Below are 13461 nucleotides of genomic sequence, written 5' to 3'. Positions count from 1 at the left end.
TAAAAATTTAGTAGCAGCTAATTGAGCTTAAGCAATACTAGCTTTATGACTGTGTTCACCAATGTCAATTAAAATGCTTCAATCATGAGCATTTACAAGTGATTACCATATATGCCACCATGATCATGCATAACTGGCTGCAAAATATTCCTTCACAGAGCACATTTCTAAAAAGAAATCAGAAGAGAATGAGAAAGCGGAGTCAGCTCATTTGAATTCACTTGCATGGTACAGTATAAATGGTCTGCCAGGCACATCTGTTGAGAGCCCCAGCCCTTAAATCCAGCACAAAACAATGTTTCTTATCAATCCCGATAAGCATTCAGCTTCTCCATTTTTTCCGTAGGCAAAAATATTGTGATGGAACATTCCAAAGAAAAAAATGTATATAGCTAAATTTATTGTCTCATCTGGGACAGAAATGGACTTACCCATTTCTCAGGAATGTTTAAGAGCTGTATACTGTACTTTACACAAAAACAGGTTTTTACCTATTTTCTCCTGCCATGAGCAGGACGTGGCAGACTGCTTATAAGTTTCTGAGCAGAGCTAGTATCTTATCTAGTAGCATTTCTGTTTGAGCTTTGTGCTGTTTTCATTGTGCGTCTCTCACTCAAACTTGTCACTCTATCTTGAGTTAAATTCTGCATTCAGAAAGTGTGCCACTGTCTGAACCCCTGCAAAACACATTTTGTCCTCTAAAAATGATCAGGGGGAATCAAGCAGGAACTCTGACAATTCACCCTGTGACAACACTATTGACAAAGAGAGCAGCATCCAATCATTCCATTTTCAAAAACATTAGTTGCCTCTAAACACTCCAAATCTTTCTGTAAACAAGTAAGGCTTGTTTACACCCTAACAAAAGACTTAAATGGGCTAAAATGTTTTAACTTAGACTTGAACACTGAGACTGTGTCTAGTGGAGAGAGAGAGAGAGACGCAATGGGCCCAAAGCAGAATCTTGTTCACATAGTCAAATCATCATTTACATCTGCCAACTGAAAACGATCAGTCAAATAAGCCCTGAGCTAGGAGAGAACTGTTCTTTTAAAGTCATGAAATTTTCTAGTTTATCAAGGAGAATACTATAATCAAAAGATGAAAAAAAAACGGCAATAAGATCAAGCAGCACAAGCAAGGACATACGACCCTGATCAAAAGCCAGCAGCAGGTCATTTTACCACTTTAACTGAACCTGTCTCTGTGTCTGGGGTGAAGTTCTGGACTGATAGGGAAATGGAAATGAGATTATGGAAAAGCCTGAAACATTCTAATATATTTGTGTGTGGCAATGTGCAGTTGTAGACAATAATGTGCACTAAAGTGTTGTAATGTAATATGGAGTAATGTGCAGTATTATGCACTAATGCACAGTTAAGTGCTGTTAAGTAATATGCAGTAATGTGTACACTCTAAAAATGTCAACTATGATTTCTACTGTAAATTTCTTTTGGTGAGATGTTTGAGTTTTTACACTTTAAAATATTTAGTAAATATTAAAGTTGTAAATGTTCCTAAACTATATTAGTAAAATAATTTATTGCTGGACCATCAGACAGCAACTGTTAATGTTAATATTGAAATCTCCCGAATGGTCAACTCCAGACAGCAACAATAATATTGTTGATTTAGTTGAGGTCTGCCTGCTCCTATAGTGGTGATCATATCCTTTGGCTCCTTTTTTAATTTGGTTAGCGTAACTGGCTAACACAATTGTACATGCACATACTGTATGTGTATTATATCAGTTTCCATCAGCAAAATGTTTTTCTTCTGTTTTTAGCCCATGAGTGAGTGCAGTTGCCATTTGCTTGAGCAAACAACTTTGTTTTAATCCAAACTTTAATATTGAAGCTTATTATAATGAAACCTGCCCTTCAGCACATTTTTAATGTTTCCTCAGTCATTTTATCACATACAGCCATTAGGGTTAATCTAGTAATGCCTTAAAATTTCTAGATTAATCACATGTTAATATTGACAGCCCTTTACTGGCTGGATGCATTATGCAGAAAACCAGTTTAAACAATAGAGAACCAATATTTTTACAATTTAACTTGAAGTATCCTTTTTCCAAACCAACTCTAGGGTTAATAAGTCATTTAAGTGTGACAAATATGCAAAATAAATCAATAAAAATCAGGAATGGGTAAATACGTTTTTACAGCACTGTATGTAAAGAAATAAAGGTAGTTTTTAATTTTAGCCGTGTTCTGTTTTTCTGCAGAATTAAAAGTCCTGTTTTTCTTTACACTTAATTACACTCTATTTTTATTTTTACATATTCATTGTCTCAGTTTCCAATAAATGTTCCCTGGCCAATGCAACCATACAGAAGGTACAACTCATTCTGCTTATTCACTGCTTGAACTTGTATGTTCAAAAAAGTTTAGTTGGAATTATTGTTTCAATGGTTGTACATTTAATACTCCTTTAAAACACTAAAATAAATGGCTGACATTTTCCTCCTCTCTTTTATCTCCTCAGTTAAACTTCTCTTCGTTAAAGGTGTTGGTGTTGTGCAACAGATATTGAAAATATTTTACATTTTTGACATTACTTGCTCTAGGCAAAGTCACTAAAACTTGCGTTTTGTCAAAAAATACCAAAGTGCATAAATTTGTTATGTACCTATAGTGTCAGTTAAATATGTGTACACCTTCTTATTCAAAAGTTTCAATTTATTTTTATAGTTCTTAACATTGAATTAATACTGAAGAACAGAACAAATATGGAGTTATGTGGTCAACAAAAACGTGTTGATGCGGAATGTGTTTTATACTATCGTTTCTCTTTAAAGTTGCCACCTTTTGCTTTGATAACAGCTTTGTACACCCTTGCCATTTTCTCAGCCTCATGAGCCAGTCACCTGGAATGGTTTTCCAACAATTTTCCCAGAGGTAGTGATGGTGAAATGAAGGCATATTTAGGCATCAAAGACTTCAACAGTTCACCAAAAGAATCATATCATAAAGCTTTATTTAAGGGATTATTGTGTGTGACAAATTTTGTATAGCAAGTAGATCCTCACATGGCAAGCAGCACAATTAATTCGGGCATGCAGCTGCAAGTAATGTTTATTTACATAATCATCACTATCTCTGAATCTAAAAATTAAGTGAAGAAAAAATAGAGAAAAACATGTTTTTTTCCTCTTTTTTTTATCAACATGAATACAACTAACAAGCCACTGTTTAAAATCTTTGAACAAAAATATAATTGAAATATAAATTGGCCAGTCAGTGGGAAAGATACAATACAAAAATAAATTATTAAAACACACAATAGAAATAGAAAATTAACTGAGAAGGGGAAGTAGGAAAATAGATTTAAAACCTAGATGCAATCACACTAGAGTTTATGAGATAGATTGAAGTCATTAATATAAATCAAAAGTTATCGTTTGCATTTTCCTTTTACACATATTAGATAAGACGTAAATGTATAGTTCCTTGTAAAATTAAAATTTAAAAAAATCTCCAATACAATAATTCACAATACTATATTGGATACGACCCTTCTGCTTAAAACAAGCTTCGGAGCTTCTGTGTCATACGCAACATCACCCACCCAGAGGCACTTGTTGGCTACTTTTCCTTTATTCTCAGGTCCAACTCATCCCAAACCATCTCAATTGGATGAAGCTTGGGTGATCGAGGTGGCCAGGTCATTTGATGCAGCACACCATCACTCTCCTTCTTTAACAGATAACTCTTAGACAAATTAGTGGTGTATAAGGGGTCATTTTTCTATTGGATAACAAATTATGGTCCCAATAAGTGCAAACCAGGTCGGATGTTACGTCGATACAAAATGATGTGGTAGCCATGTTGGTTAAGTGTGCCCTGAATTTTAACCAAGTCACCAACATTGTCACCAGCAAAACACACACTACACCTCTTCCTCCATGCTTCACAGTGGGAAGCAGACGTTAAGGAACTGTCCATTCACCCTCTAAATGTCTAACAAAGACATGGGTGTTGGACCCATAAATCTCAAATTTGCACTGGTCAGTGGACAGTTTTACACTGATTTAATGTCTCTTACTTGTTTCTTTTATCTAGCAAGTCTCTTCTGCTTGTTCTTCTTTTAAACTAATGGTTTCTTGCTGCAATTCGACCAAAAAGACCCGACTGATGCAGCCTCGTCTGAACAGTGAATGTTGAAATACAGTATGTCTGCCACTTGAACTCCAAGTAGCATTTATGTCAGCTCTAATCTGAAGTGATATAAATCTGTGGTTTCTAAGGTTGGTCATTCTAATCAAGTTATTTTCTGCAGCAGAGGTAGCTCTTGCTCTTACTTTCTTGGGACAGTCCTCTTCATAGCGTTTACTTAGGGATACATTCAAAGTTCTTGAGATTTTTCAAATTGACTGACCTTCATTTCCTAAAGTAATGATGGACTGACTTTTCCCTTTACTTGTGTACTTGTGTTTCTTGCCATAATATGGATTTGCACAGTAGTTGTAGAAATCTGCACAAGGCTACTGTTGGTCTAAAGCACATTAAGAAGACAAGAAATGTCTCAAATTAACTCTTGACGAGGCACACCTGTGAACTGAAAACCATTCCAGCTGATTACGTTATGGTTCTGATGAGAGAGTGCCACATTCTTGCATATTTTGGATCTTTATAATGTTGCAAGAAATAAAATTTTGGAAAGATCATGTAGTTAGAGGTTATAAATAAAAAGTGTATACTTGTAGTATGCATGTGTGTATGTAACACTGTTTATGGGCTAGCCACATTTCTCATTCCTACCTTACGTTATTAGGTCCTTTCTTACCAAGAATGAGCCTAAAGGACACTTTTTTGTTAGCCTTTTGCTGCTTCCGCCAAGGGGTCGTTACAGCGGACCATTCAGTCCGCACGTACAAGCTTGGCAATGGAGCATTAAGGACACAAAGGTAGACAAAAACAAAATAGTAGGGCACCCTTTTTGGCACTTTTTATGCTCTCAGAATAGCATAGTTGCATGTTAGAGTCACAATATGCAGGTCTTCATAATCATGTTGTCTGGGGTAAAACTAACATTAACATAATAACAATGTTATTATGTTAACAGCAGTAACCACTGTGTTAAAACCATTTGGTATGCTTCACCATTGTTGTCTCAATGATTTTAAAATATGTTCTTCATTTCTGTCTTTTTATGTTTTTTTTTCTCCAGAGACAGAAGACAGGCCAGCCAAGAGGTTTTCACCTGCTGGAGTATTCAATTTTACCTCTTTACTTCTGAGCCCAGAAGATAACAAGCTATACATAGGTGCACGAGAAGTTCTGTTTGCAATTAACCTCAGTGATATCAGCAGACTTCAACTGCACCGCAATGTGAGTTGGTGTATTTGTTTTTGTGCTGGTATGTGTGTTTAGACTTTAGACTGACATTGACATCTGTCCACCATGGTCCTACCCAGTAATGGATGGCAAAACGGATGTACACAGTATGTGCACAAAATGCAAGTGCCAAAACCTACATTCAAAACCAGTCAAGGTAGCACTTTCTGCAAGAAAACACATCTGTTATTGTTGCATTATCAAATCACACCTGTTTAGTGATTGCTTTTAGGTCATTCCTAATTGCCTCTGAACCGTCCATGTTGTCTTGATCTTTTATTACAGCTACTGTAGTTATGGTGAGTCCAAGCTTCCTCACTAAAAGGTCTTGCTTCGTTTAGCTAACTAGATTCTAACACAATCCTGAATTCCTGAAAGTTACTCTCTAACCTCTGAACAAAGGCATTAAGGTGTGTGGACAAGGGATTCTACACCCTACATATTGCAAAAGTTTTACTGATGTAGAGAACCTTAGAAGATTTCCACGAGTGCCTACCACCTCCATAGTTTATTCCCCCCCGCATTTTGGCTACCGGCCAAAAAACTACTAAACTACTTTCACTTCTGGTTGGTTATCTTCTGTTGTCTAGTAGGGTGTACTTACTAACAGGCATGAAGGGAAGGCAGGAGTGGATAGCAGCCATACATCAGAAGAATTGGTAGCTATCAAAGTACACAAGACTTTTGTTTGAGATAAGAGTCTGTTATGGAGTGTTATTAATTAAAAAGCCTGAAATTATAAGTAATAGTTACCGGTACTAAAAATGATGATGCATATACTGTAGCACACCATTATCTCTTTTGTGAACCACTGAATAAACCCTGGCCTAATCCTACTAAATCTAAGAGGAATCACATATTTGTATGAGTAATCTGAGGTTATCATGTTATAATGTCTGCAAATGAATATCCTTGTGACATACTTCATCTATTTTCATGTGCTTGTTTTTCTTTTGAATAAGTTATAAAGTCCACCAGAACATATTTGTATTGCGATTCTTCTACAAGTATTACTCGTCAAATTGCTCCTACTAAACAGGATGCAAGTGTGCCACCTGTAGGATCATAGAAGATTGGCAACATTTTACCTCCTTCACCTCCTCAACTGCAAATATTTAAAATATTTTAAAAACAGTGCATCCGGAAAGTATTCACAGCACATCATTTTGTTACTGTATGTCACAGCCTTATTCTACAATGGATTAAATTCATTTTTTTCCTCAGAATTCTACACACAACACCCCATAATGACAACATGAAAAAAAGTTTAAGATTTTTGCAAATTAATAAAAAAAAAATAATAATGAGAAAGCACATGCACATAAGTATTCACAGCCTTTGCAAAATTGAGCTCAGGTGCATGAAGTCAAAAGGAATTGTCTGTAGACCTCCAAGACAGGATTATCTCGAGGCACAAATCTGGTGAAGGTTACAGAAAAAATTCTGCTGCTCTGAAGGTCTCAATGAGCACAGTGGCCTCCATCAACCGTAAGTGGAAGAAGTTTGAAACCACCAGGACTCTTCCTAGAGCTGACCGGCCATCTAAACTAAGCGATCGGGGGGAAGGGCCTTAGTTAGTGAGGTGACCAAGAACCTGATGGTCACTCTGTTAGAGCTCCAGAGGTCATCTGTGGAAAGAGGAGAACCTTCCAGAAGGACAACCATCTCTGCAGCAATCCACCAATCAGGTCTATATGGTAGATTGTCCAGACAGAAACCACTCCTTAGTAAAAGGCACATGGCAGCCCCTCTCTCCATCCATATATATATATATATATATATATATATATATATATATATATATATATAGGGCCCAAATTGTATACAGACTTAAATTAACTTATGGCAGCAATGTGTAGTATTATGTTTCCCTAAATATGTCAGTAGTCGCATCATCGTTAGGTAGGATCACTATTTTAAGATTGGAAATGTCAGATTTCTATCATGACACCATTAAGAAGCGACTAAGAAGTTTACATAAATTTAGTTAGTTTTTGGTAGCAATGCCTTTAATTTGTTTACTGTACCTTGGGTCAAACATTTAAGGTAGCCTTCCGCGAGCTTCTTAAAATAATTAGAATTCTCACTAGAATTTTTCTGAGTAAGGTTTGTAGGCCTCCTTGCTTGAACATGCTTTTTCATTTCTGCACACAAATGTTTTATTCTATTGATGTCAGGGCTTTGAGATGCTCTTCCCAATGCCCGAGTTTTGTTGTCCTTTAGCTATTTTTTTATCTTTGAATTTGTTTGTTCATGTATGTTGTATTTATTCTACACTCTATGTTCCAAATAAAAAAAAACTATGATGACCAAGATTTTACTTAAAGCCACAACCAGTTCTTCAGGTCTGCCCTCACCACAGAAGTCCTGACCATAACTGATTTTTTAACGAAACGAAAGATGCGTAGTACGTATAGAGAAATACCAAATGTGCATAGGATAAAATGTGTTAAGATACAGGATCTAGTATACCACCTGTCAGCTTTAAGTGTGTGCATGAGAGACCAGCCATAACACTGATACCCCCTGCTTAATGTAGGAGCAATGCTTCTGTCCTGCCTGGTTCCACAGATCACCAGGGGTAACTGATCAAGCAGACCTTACAATGCCAGCAAGTCATTAAATCGTACTAAAACTTCTCTGATTATCTGAACGCAGATAAACTATCCAGACTTCTCTATCAAGACATTTTTTCTTTCTGCAGATGTTGTGTCTGGCCATGTTAGACCATCGACACAGCCAAGGGCCTGACTGTGGTGAAACCTTAATGGCTATATTTCAAAGAAATCATATCACTTATCTTGCACCACCATCTTACTAAGACTAAGAGGCGAAAGATTACAAATCTCTGTGAACAACTGACTTTTACAACAGGAAAGAAAACTTTTATTTATGCATGGGTTTTACCTACATATGTTTATTTTGGCCATATCATAAGTATGTGAGAAAGTATGAATGAGCAATGAGTAAATATGCTAGATATGTAAGACTCATGTTCATTGGCAAATAAATTGAACCACTCTTCCTGTTGAATTTTAGTGGTTAAAATGAGAACAAAAAGAAATTCTGTGATTGGGCATGGTCTTTATCTATAAGTAAGATACCTCTAAAACTTCTACCAAAGCTTATTGGACCATATACAAATGTGGAAATGAGAAAACTAACACCCCAAAAGACCTACCAATATGGCCATTGTTATATGAGGCAATTTTATTGACTAATTTTGAGATTGTATAGTCTCGTTATTTTGTGTTACCCAGTAGAGAAAAGCTCCTCATTTATTTATTTATTTATTTTACATTGCAATGCTTGGACCTAAAGCTGGTCAATTGAAGCAACCCTAAACCCAGATCATAACACTGCCTCCAGGGGCTTGTACAGTGAGTTCTCATTATTTTTAAAATAAAATGCATCTTCTGACATGGATGTTTTAAGAAATGATAATCCACTCATGGAATTATGTAGAGTTAGTGTTTGTCAGCTAAAACATTTGAATCACTGCAGTAATTATTTAATCTAAAGCTATTAAGGAGTTGCTTATCTAATTCCTGTCAGCAATTTTTAGCATGCATTGTATGACTACATGATGACAAGAGAACTAGAGACACTTCCTGAAGAAATTATAAAGCAGGTTCAGAAAGGTGGTGCATCACTTTAGCTGGATAAAGTAGTGATAATGGCTCATGCATAGCCTGTGCATTACTAAAGGAATAATAATTTGTACTGGTTATAACTCCACTATGTCAAAATTAAGGTGAGATAAAGTTGTCCATTTAAACTGTTAAAACGTTATTTCAATTATTTGTTTTACTGTTGGTCCAATTCCTTAGAAAAGTAATGGTGAAAGCCTCCCGAGGAGGAGGATTAAGTCGCAAATTTTTGGGGATTTAAAAAGTAGAATAATAATAATTAATAATCATTATGATATTATTATTATGGAGGGACTTTCTGCCCCTGCTAATAAAGTTTTCCCTGTGTTCATATAAATGAAAATTATTTAAAGAGTTTATATTGCAAAGGAAATTAGTCTACCATGTTTTATGTATTGTATTCATTAAGGATTTTTGTATAATTACTTTATCAATTCTTTTCAGTTCACATGGAGCACACCGGAGAGAAAACGGGAAGAATGTAGCTTTAAAGGCAAAAATCTACATGTAAGTACAAACACTTATTATTATTATTTACCGTTTTGTCATAAGTCATAACCTACAAAAGCTAACTAGTACAGTATGTGGTGATGTTTTATTTCGTGGATATTCCACCTTTACACTTTCTAGAAACCTGAACCAATGCAAGAGCTGGTTTGAATTTTAAAAACAGGCTGTTTAATATGGTGCCTGATGAATTTGCTTGGTGATCCAGGCTTAATAAGATAAAGAAATAGATGTTTTATACATGTATTAACATGGGATCTGACCCCAAACACTGATGTGGTCTATCTTTCTCTTTGCCCTTTCTATCCACATGCTGTTATCCTTTCATGCTGTTGATCCGCCAGACTGACTGTTTCAATTATATTAAGATTTTACTACGTGTGAACACCACTCATCTGTATGTGTGTGGAACATATGCCTTCAGCCCTGTGTGTGCACACATTGTAAGTACATATTGGTTCTTTTACAACACTCATAAGTCAGTACATGTATTTGTTGCAGGCAGTAATCAATTATTTATATAAACAAAATTAATAAAAATTCCAAAGTGTAAAAGTGAACATTACATTGTTCAGTTTTCCCAGTTTTATTATATTAATAATCTTAATATCCTCAGATTATAGCTGTCATAATCAACTCTTCTCAGAAGCACCAAATGTCTCTATGATAAACCTCTTAAATTATTTATATTTTCCCCCTTTATGTACAGTATATGCATTCAATTGCTCCTTAACATGAAATAGAGCAGGAAAAAAAACTACTTTAGAGGTGTTTAGATGTTTTTCACTTCACAGTGCTTAATCTCTCACTGGCGCCTGCTGCCTACGTGCACATACAGTATAGAGGTTGCCTTAAACCACACACAGTTATACGTAGTCACTCATTACCCAGTCGTTCTTCACAACTCTTCTTCTTTACAGCTGTTTCACAACCACTGACCAATTGCCACACAATCTTAATTAAATCAATTTTTACAAAAGTATACTTTATAGAATAGTTTAGATGTAAGAATAGTAAAGAGCATACAACTATTTTTATTAAACTAAGAGCATACAACTATTTCCATAAACTATGTTTATTAAAGTACAGTATACGCTCTGTAAAATACTAGTTTTTGCATTTTTATAAAACATTTTTTTACTCTTTAAAGTATACTACTAGGGTTTTTTTTTTAAGGTGTAACTTCTTATGATTAAAATATACCTTTAAGTGTACTTTAAGTAGATTTGAAGTTAACTATTATTATAATTTCTATGTTGCACATAAATAAACACAGCACACAGTCAGGATTTAGAACATATTTATTTTCTTTATAAATACACATTTTAAACAAATATTTTACTTATACCAAATAATAATAACTCAAATCAACACTGCAGTTCAAAACAAAATGCCATAAATACTCAGTAATACTCAGTATACTAAGTATGGATACAGTCTTGATCTCAGAAGTTAGAGAATTTGTCCTGCAGCCTCTCAAAAATCAGTCCCTGTCTGCCAACAGGCGGGTTGTACCTCTCTACAAATATCTGCCTTGTTACATGGCTGAAGCAGAGGTACCTTAGATCCAACTAATTGTTAAAATAAATGGTAACAAGAATGACCTTTTCATGTGGTCTTCTTTGCAGTGGTTTGCTTGCCAGTATATCATACAAAATAACATAATGATAACATACAAAATAAACATTCAAAATATTTAAATCTCTTTTACTCTTTAAGCAATGCCTAAATACCTTCATGTGTGTTCTTGGCAGAAATTGCAACTCGTGAAAGTGTAAGTGTACAACATTAAACATATCATTTACACTTAGGCATTAGGAAAACACTCTTATACAGAGCGACTTACAAAAGCGCTTACGTTTCCACCATTGGATAGATCCTTACACTGGTTTACAAGGTGTCTAACCGGTCAAACACTGTTGGAAAGGATTTTTTTTAACTTAAGTACTGAAGTCTTAAGTTGTCTAGAGAAAGTTCATTTCACCACTTAGGTGCCAGAACAGAAAAGAGTCTAGATGCACATCTTTCTCGCTCTCTGAGATGGTGGGACCAGCCGAGCAGTGCTCGAGGGCTTTGTGGGCAAGCATCAGGGTTTTGAAATTGATGCAGGTAGCTACAGGAAGCCAGTGCATGAAGCATAAAAGTGGGGTGGTATGGGAGAACTTGGGGAAATATCAAAATTCCTGCTAATTATTAATGCAATGCAAATAAATATTCATGACAATAAATCAAAAAAGAATAATAACATTTCAGAGAATGACTATTGTGCTATTTTATATTAAAATTATTTGTCCCCCAACAAACTGACATGCATTAACAAAGATTCTAATTAATTAAACAGCTCTTTGACAGGCACTATCTTGTGGATTATTACACTCAGTCGTGTATTTCAAAACATTACACTGGATCATTGAACAATTAAAATAAACATCATTACAAACATTAACTTAATGGACACCTGAGCAATTGTGCCTGAATGCATACGTGTGTGCGGTTTGTGTACTAGGGCATCTAAAAATTTTTTTTGATATAATGGAAAATTGTATTATTATTATTATTATTATTATTTAATTTAAAAAGTTAAGTTTTCTTATACTCTACATTGATCATGCATAGTGTTAAATATTTCAAGCCTTATTTGCTTGTTTTAATTCCAATTACTACAGCTTACTGCTTCCTAAAAGAAAATTCAGAAATCCAAACATTAAAAAAGGATTTACAGGGGGAGCTTTTGTACCACTTTGAAAAACTGCCATCCTGCACTCAATTTTTGTAATACACATATTAAACTTGCCATCCCACAAATTGAATGCGCCTCTGTCTCAAATAATCCAAAGCTCTAGCATATACAGTTCCTCCGATATAAGTAAAAGAAGTGTAGTTGTGCCATTTGCTTGGGTATAATTTGTTACTTTCTCAGTGTCTGAGTTCCGCATACAAGCGGTAGGAGTGGCTGCAGCAAGTTGCCCAAGCCAAGCCCCCTCGACTCACGCACACACTCCCTGGAATCTCAGGCAGTATACTCAACTCAATTTAATTAAATTTTATTTGTTTACCACTTTTAACAACTCTCATTGTCACAAAGCAACTTTACACAATTAAAAGAAAATTATCGAAATTTGCGTAAAATGTGAAAAATGTGTATGAATCTAGATGATTAGAAAAACCTCCCTGAGATGGCACTAGGAAGTAATTTTAAGAGGAACCAGACACAACAGGAAAGCCATCCTCATTTGTTATGATGAAACTATAGTATGACCGTATAACTGAAAGGGAGAGCCAGAAAAAAACACAGACATAAGGGCTCCCTGATATGTAAAGCAACCAGTCACTCCACCATCAACAAACCTGAGTAATCAATGAGAGTTGGGAAAGCAGCAATAACATACCAGTTCGTCATAATACTCTACATCAATGAGTCCCCCAGATCTGCCCTTTCACCTCAGGCAAATCTGTTTTATAAAAATGATTGGCTGAATAGGTTTTTAGTCTAGACTTAAACACTACTTTTACACGAACATTAATTTGAAGGCTATTTTATAACTTTGGCTCATTTGTTAAAAAAAAAAGCTCTGCCCCCTGCTGTAGTTATCATAACACACGTTAATGACAACAACCTAGCATCCTTTGATCAAAATAGCTGTGGTAGATCATAGGACACTACCATGATTTTCACACACTCGCGCGCTCACGTACTACTGGAATCACTTCTCTAAACAGAATCATCTCCTGCACTGCTACAGCATTTTTTTGTTTTTTAAAAGGGCTATTGTTAATGTGCAGTACAGTTACTAAAGAACAGTCACTACACTTGGACACAAAATGAAAATTAAAAAATGCTGTACGCGATTGTTGACTAAACGGATGTTGACTACTGTACATAAGTGACGCACGCGCACTAAGACTGAGCATGGGAGACGATTACCCACAATCCCACAGCGCAAGAGAGAAAAGAACTATTT

At 35.5% G+C, this 13461-nt stretch overlaps 1 protein-coding gene across 2 annotated transcripts in view; it reads left to right on the top strand.

The window, feature by feature from the left end:
• Positions 1–13461, top strand: part of sema4ba (sema domain, immunoglobulin domain (Ig), transmembrane domain (TM) and short cytoplasmic domain, (semaphorin) 4Ba) — a 71306-nt gene that overhangs the window by 35994 nt on the left and 21851 nt on the right. For both annotated transcript variants that reach the window (XM_053501133.1, XM_053501134.1), the window contains exons 3-5: positions 5176–5336; positions 9437–9499; positions 9844–9942. In XM_053501133.1, coding sequence (XP_053357108.1) covers positions 5176–5336; positions 9437–9499; positions 9844–9942 — 323 coding nt within the window. The remainder of the gene's footprint in view (positions 1–5175; positions 5337–9436; positions 9500–9843; positions 9943–13461) is intronic.

Source organism: Clarias gariepinus, chromosome 7 (assembly GCF_024256425.1).
Source record: "Clarias gariepinus isolate MV-2021 ecotype Netherlands chromosome 7, CGAR_prim_01v2, whole genome shotgun sequence".
Taxonomy (NCBI): Eukaryota; Metazoa; Chordata; class Actinopteri; order Siluriformes; family Clariidae; genus Clarias; species Clarias gariepinus.
This window is presented reverse-complemented; position numbering and strand designations above follow the sequence as displayed.